The 7382-nt window shown below is 37.3% G+C and overlaps 1 protein-coding gene across 2 annotated transcripts in view; it reads left to right on the plus strand.

The window, feature by feature from the left end:
• The window catches only part of COMMD2 (COMM domain containing 2), a 5285-nt gene extending 372 nt beyond the window's left edge, over positions 1-4913 (plus strand). The window contains exons 3-6 of one of the 2 annotated variants that reach the window (XM_014946045.1): positions 360-442; positions 1750-1923; positions 2407-2628; positions 3053-4913. In XM_014946045.1, coding sequence (XP_014801531.1) covers positions 360-442; positions 1750-1923; positions 2407-2604 — 455 coding nt within the window. In that variant the 3' untranslated portion in view covers positions 2605-2628; positions 3053-4913. Of the gene's footprint in view, positions 1-359; positions 443-1749; positions 1924-2406 lie in introns of both variants that reach the window. The other variant, XM_014946044.1, reaches the window with a different exon arrangement.
• Positions 4914-7382: the final 2469 nt, after the last annotated feature.

Below are 7382 nucleotides of genomic sequence, written 5' to 3' on the forward strand. Positions count from 1 at the left end.
GGAGGTGGGGGGAGACGGAGCGGTGCCGGGGTTGCGGTGTCTCTCCCGGGCCCGAAGCTGCCGGTTGCCCGTGTCTGTGCCGGTGTGTTGGCCACAGCTGTCGTACGTGGGCGTGCGGTTCCCTCTGTGCCCCCCAAGAAATTTGTTTGGTTTGGGGGCAGAGGGTCTAACCCACCTTTTGATCCCCTTCTGTTTTTATTTAAAGGGTGCTCTGCTTTTTTTTTTTTCTTTCTTCTTTTCTGTGCATATTTTGCAAGTTCGTTTTGGATAAATTTGCAGTTCTGCATATTGTTGCTGTGGCAGCTTTAGTAAAGAATTTTAATAAATTTAATAAAAGCTACTTTGTGCTTTCTTTACAGGAAAGCTTAACGTCGGCGTTGACACCATCCAGCATGGGGTGGAAGGCCTGGCGTATCTTCTCACTGAAAGCTCCAAGCTTATGGTAAGGGCGTCCCTGTGTAATAAATTCAGGGACACGCTCAAAAGATGTCATCTAAACATTTCTTGTTCTGAAAATACTGATGAATGGGGAAAACCTAGTTCAAAATTCTGATGATATGTATTCTTTTAATTCTTTCTTTTTTTTAAAAAAAGGTGTTTGTTATGCTGTTCTCTTACTGAAACACTGCATCTGCGTGGATGATGGGAATTTGTATTCAGCATCTGAAGCTAAAGCTTGGCCATGTTTTAACAGCATATAGCAAGAACACGCAGTAATTTAGTCCCTATAGAGAAGCGTACTTCAGGGTTGAGCTTTGTTCTAAAGAGCAAAACCTGATTTTGTTGCTGCTGTTCTGTGCAGGATGTGTGCAGTACTAACCCTTGTGCAGTACTCCTTACGTTTGGCTGATGTGGCTTTTTCAGCTCCTGACATCACAAGTTTGGATGGGTGTAAGCAGTTATTAACAGAATAATAGCTGGATAATTGCTCTTTTTCACCTGAAAGACTGTTTACTGTTGATATAGTAGAATATAGATGTGGAGAAGGGATATGGAGACAAGCCATCCCAAACTGAACTTGAGCAGACGTTGTTCTGAAGAGCAGGTGGGGAAGGGATTGAAATATCGTGGAATGTTCCCTTGAAGTAAGGGAAAACAGATAAATTGTAGTGTGTTGTGGCAGAATAGAGTAGATGGCAGAATGTGTTTATGGTATGAATGCTTTGTGAAGGCAGGACGTTTTTTGTGAGTAACTAACTGCTTCCACAGGGGTGAACCAGCTTCTCCAGAGCAGCACAAAGGCATTGACCAGTGAAAATTGGCTTCTTGGGGCTGCTCTGAGTTACTGTAACGTGAGCCGTGAAGTTGCACCTGGTGCTCGTTTACGTGTGAAGGCATTCAGATCATTTCAAAGTATTTCCAATTTGAGTATCAATATTATGTTAGCATTCTGTTGATAAATTGGTGATGGAAATATGCACTTCCTCATGACAAAGCTCAGATACCTTTTTTTGTTCTCTGATATGAAGGCTTAAATGTGAGGATGCTGAATGTTTTTCTTTTAAAAAAAAAATGTTCTTAAACTGTTCCTGAAGCTCATGCAAATCAAGAGTAATACATCAACACGTGTAAATTGCTTAAAACGGGGATGATTTGTTTTGTCCTACCTGTACAATTGTCCTCACACATTCCTGCAGGAAAATAACTGCACCGTACCATATGTGTACTGTTTGCTTACAGTTTTATTGGTTTCTCAACAGATAATGATTTTTACACAGTTCTGATTAAGACCTAAATTGTTATTTCTAGATTTCTGAAGTAGACTTTCAAGAATCCATTCATGTTCTGGGATTCTCAGATGAATTGAACAAATTATTGCTGCAGCTGTACCTGGATAACAGGAAAGAGATTAGAAGCATCCTTGGTGAGCTGACACCAAAACTTCCCAGCTATCACAGTCTGGAATGGAGACTGGACGTGCAGGTAACTTCTATGTTTTCAATATTCTGTTTTTTCCTTTAATTTTTTTGCACATTGTAACCAACTACTAAAAAACTAATGGATGTTATTTCAAGTAATTGAGGCAGCAGTTTTTCATTTATTTAAAACTGACATAATTTTGTTATTGCTAGGTATAAGATGAACAGGATATGTAATGATGTAAAGTATTTGTTCCTTTATGGAAACTGAATTAATAGCTCTGTTGGTGTTTTAAAAATGTTAGCATATATATGATACATTCAGCCATAATTATCACCTAATTTTCAGAAAAATTATGAAAGCATTAATTAAAAGGGATTAGTATTGCCTGATGATAAAACCAAATAATAGATTGTGTATATCTTTAATGTGGATGAAAAGGATTTTTGAACAGTCCTCCAAGCAGGTCCTGCAAACCTGTTGTGAATTGTAAATATGAAAGCTGATAACCATCTTCATTCGTTTGTTTCCCTGTTCCCGTTCCAGCTTGCAAGCAGAAGTTTGAGACAACAGATAAAGCCTGCTGTGACTATAAAGCTACATCTTAATCAGAATGAAGATCAAACTGCCCAAGTGTTGCAAACCGACCCGTCTACCCTCCTCCACCTAATTCAGCAACTGGAACAAGCGCTGGGGGAAATGAAAACCAACCACTGCAGGAGGATAGTGCGCAACATGAAATAGTATTGATTCAAGGCTGTTGTCATAGTAAGCAGTTTGTGAAACAACTAAAAATGATGTTCACAAATACATTGTGAGGAAAAATAAACATCTGGATCAGATGAAATGCTTTCCTGTGCCAGGATCTTGAGCCAGTAACTAGAGGCTGAATGTCCTCTGGTGCTAACTTTGCACCTGCCTGATAGGAGATGGGTAATTGGCTTGGCTTTGCTTGCACATGTAGAAATTCAGCCTGCTATGCTGAGAATTTCTTTTGCTCTAAATTAATATAGTTCTACTTGAAGAGCTTTCCTACATTAAGTAGAGCTGCCTCAATACTGCATGAAGCTGCACATTTATTTTTACGTTTATTAAGCAGCTTTTTTTCTTGGTTTTGCATCTGTTTTGAATTTTTTTTTAAGACCCTATACTGGTGGGAATGATACCTTACAGGAATGTTTCTTCCATCTAGACTCGTGTATGTATAAGAGTACACGTGGGACGACTGCTCTTTTCCTCCAGAGGATTCAGCCAACTCGAGGCTGGGTGTTGCACTGCTTTTCTACCCTTCTTGGATAATGAAAAAAAGTATAACTGAGCTTACACTTCCATTTTAAGAAAGCTATCTATAAACCCTGCTAGGCAGTCTACTTTCTGCGGGTAGTAGTTACCATAGAAAACTCAGTGGCCTAAACATAAATTAGTGTACTGCTTATTTCTGTATGTCAAGGTGATCTGAAAAATTGTAAAATGATGGGCTAAGAGGCAGATTAAAGAATAGTGTTAACTTCTGCTGAATCTGTTCTTCATGTTGTGATGCAACAATTTTTGTTCCCCTGCTTGGATAGTGTACTTATAAAGGAAAGACTAGCTGAGTATTGCAATACAAGTAATGCTTTTCCATTTTTAAGGAAAATGTCTAGCAAAGATTATGTCAAAAGTCACTTTTCAGTTGTATTCTAATGCAATATTTTGTAGCTTTTGTGACTAAGGTTAGATAGTTTTACTTATGAATGTTTTACTGTCACTAGTGAGGGTGCATCATAAATCTCTTAAAGTATATTGGAGAGAGCAGATAGGCAAGAGAGAATCTTAATGTGGAGATTCTGGCAATAAGTGTATATTTCCTGTCTTTCATAGAAACACCTCACATTTCAAATTTATTGGGTTCCCACATGTACAAATGCATTATTTTCATATTGTTTTGAATTTTTGTACTATTTCAAATGAAACATGCGTAGGAGAAGTGCTTTCATCAATAACATTTAGTACCACTTAAAAAAAGTCAGTTTTCTAGAAAATGGAGGTGCTTATTCTGTAACTGCTTTACATGGCTTGGTGATGGTGTGAACAAACTTATTTTCCTCTCGCGTATATGACTCAGCCGTGTGTTTCATTTACCATCCTTATGCGGTGATTTTTTTTTTTTCTTCACATATAGTGTGTGGTAATTAAACGTGAGCAAATGGTACTACTTACGATTTCTGATTAGTATTTTTGCATGTAATTGCCTATGTTTTCAGGTGAAATACAAGAAGAGCCTGTTTGTAGGACAGTGTTTTCTCTTTATTCCACCTCTCCTAACTGTAGCCGTAGTCTAGAACTCATGGCAGCAAAATACAAGTTGTAGATATAAGCCTTGGAACATTTTCATGTCTCGTCTCACTACTGCCTTATGAATCTGAACGTATTTACCTTTCTGTCTCTTAAACTTTTTTTATAAAAGAAAACTAGTTGCCATAGAGCTAGTTGGCATCATGGTTGGCAATTTATGTGTGTCATATCCTGAAGCATGTGCTGGAAGAGAAGGGAAGGGGTTCCCTCGGTGATCATGAGTGAAATGGATAGTTTAAAGTGGATTTTGTGAATACAGAATGTCATTAGAAAGCCTGCATATTCCTTTTTTGAAGCTTATTACAATAGTGTAAAAGTAAAAACTGTGACAGTGAATGGTCTTATTTCCTGAATTGAGGAACTTCCTTCCAGTACAGAGTTTCAACTGCACAGAAAAACTAAAAATCCAACTAGTTTAAGCATAAACTATTTTCTTAAAAGCAGAGTTAGGCTCAGCCCTTAGCTATACGCTTCTCAACAGATTTGTATCCCAGTTTATTTTTTCCTGGTCTAAACAGCAGAGGGCAGAAAGTTTGGGTTTTTTATACTCAACAAAGGAGAAATTTTGCTATACAGTAATTTTCAGTGTTTGTCTTTCGATAAGAATCGTTTATAGTCTGAAGACTTACCTTGGAATGTATTTCGCTTTATCTTTTCCAAATTCATGATCAATTTTAAACATAAAACAATAAAACTTGCAGTTTTCAACCACTGTAAAACGTTGTTTCTTGAATCTGCTACTTTGCAAAGCTACTTCGCAAAGCAAATAATGTAACTCAATTCTTAAAACTCAGGGTGATGTAATTTCTTTGGTGGTGTAAAATGTTTATATTCTTCTAAGCATTGAGGAAACTCAAGAAGCAACACTTTTTATCCTCCTGTTTTGTTGTTTTGGGTTTTTTTTAAATCCTTTTGAATGACCTCTGAATGAGCACTGTCCTTCTTGTAAAATCCATTGCTTAAGTTTCTGATCAAACTTTTAATGAATTCCCCATCTCTGAAGCATATTTAGACTCTCCTACAAGCTTTGTCTTCTTGTACTTTTCCTTGTCCTTGTCATTCTTCCTTGCAAGCTTTTCGTGTACTAACTAAACACTTTTCCACCTTTTAATTGGCTAATTAATTGGATGTTCCTGGAATTATATGGGGAAAACTGTTTTAATTTAAACAGCAATGGAGTTAGTTTAGATCTACACATATATAAATAAAATCAGTATCTGAACTTTGGATTAGGCCTACAATTCTCACTTAACAGAAACCCCACTGAATTAAGATTTTGTCTTAACACTGTATTTTCAATTTAATGTTAAAGGTGTTAGACCTGTTTTAAATTTAGTGCTGTTTATGAAATGTGTACATGTATAGGCTTGAGGTATGAATGGTGATTTTGTTTCAGTTCCAGTTCTTGTAAGAATGCCTGTTTCCTATACTGTGTCTTTGTAATATTAACAATAGATAGTGCGTAGGAAAGGAAGTCCAAGATTAGGAATAACCTGGCAAATCTCCATGGGTAAAGCTTTGCTGTTTCTTACTTATCTAAATAAAGGGAAGGAAGTCTCCTGTCGCTCTGTGCCTGGCTCTGTGGTCAGGGTCAGGTATACTACAGCACAATCTCTTTTTTTAAATACTAACTGATTTTATTTTCAAGGAAAGTATAAATTGTGGTGGTTTGCTTGCTGCAGTTATATCTTGAAATCGGAAATTTCACTCACCCATCTGATTATTTGTATCAATAGAAAACACTACTATTTCATTTAGGGTTCTGGATTTTGATTTACTTGAAATGTGTCAGGCTTTAAACATTGCCAGTAGTTCTACTGAAGATGGAGTCACAAGCAGACTGCTTTTACGTGCACAAAAGTGCCATTTTTACTGTGACTGTATAATAGAATTTTAGAGTACATTTTAGGTATTACCATGATTATCAGCTTTATGACTTGTTTATTCTAGATTCCTTATGGCAACTTATTCTAGATACATAGGACAGGCAACCCTTCAGTCCATGTGTCAAATCAGTGAAGTCTGTTAAGAGGAACACCACTCTAAAATAGCTGGATCCTGATTGTCCCAAAATGTGAATATTCTGGCTAAAATACAAGCCATAATGTCTAAATATGCTGCCAAACACTTTTAATAGCTTTCTTCCCACCATTAAATACTTAAGAACCTTCTACTGATCTTGTTCGTTTCCTTTCCATTTCTACTGTTCTGTCAAAATGTTATTTTTCTGGAAAAGGAAAGCTTAAGTGTACAGAATAACAATGAATTTCACTTTATGGAACCTTTATCTTGCTCTATAGTGTGCTGGTCTGTGCACATTCAAAGTAGTATTCCTAGTGCTCAGAACAGATACTTAAAATATCAGAACTGCAGAAGTCGGGAAGCTTCTCTACCAGGCCTTTCAAGCATCCTGTGTTCCTAGATCTACCATAAGATAACAGAAAAACTTCTGTTAGGTTTGTCTTTAGCAGAAGCCTTAAGAAAGCCCTAATTTTAGAGAAATCCCTTGGTTGGTACTTACACCATTATTGAGACAAAGCCTTTTGTAAACATTTTTGTTTTGAATTTCAGGACAGGACATTTTGGTTAACAGTTTGACATGGGTGGTCTTTAAAATCACCCTTGTTTACGCTTTTCTACATCCAAAAGTACCTTCCAGATAATAATTTCCAGATGTAAGAATTCACAAGTTTGCCAAATACTTCTCAGTTCTTGCTGGGGATTGCAGTTTTGGGTTTTGCTGACTGACTGTAAACAGTCTGAAGTGGGAAGTGTGAACATCTCAGCCTGTAGTGTCGGAAAAGCTGGTCTACTGCAGTTGGCTAACTTTGCATGAACCCAGACCATGCATAAAGTGTTTGGATGCTCCCTTTGGCCAAGTGAGCCCTCTTGGATGGTAACATCCAGGTAGCAGATGGTCTCAAGTGGTTTGAGGGATGAGAGCAACTGGAACTGTCCCAAGCAGATCTAAAATAAGATAATCGGTGTTTGGAGAACCCCGAGTTCCAGCCCCAACAAAGGTAATCTGAGATCTTTTGAGAAACTCTGTTGCAGAAAAAAAAAAAGATGCAGTAATCTGTCTTGATTTTATAATTATTAGAGGTTGTGGCACTTGGTGAAAAAAGATTTTTTTCAGTGATCTTTGCTGCTTCATGTGATCTGAATATCAAAGGAACTTCCTTCTAACC

This window comes from Calidris pugnax, unplaced genomic scaffold (assembly GCF_001431845.1).
Source record: "Calidris pugnax isolate Ruff unplaced genomic scaffold, ASM143184v1 scaffold111, whole genome shotgun sequence".
Lineage (NCBI taxonomy): Eukaryota > Metazoa > Chordata > Aves > Charadriiformes > Scolopacidae > Calidris > Calidris pugnax.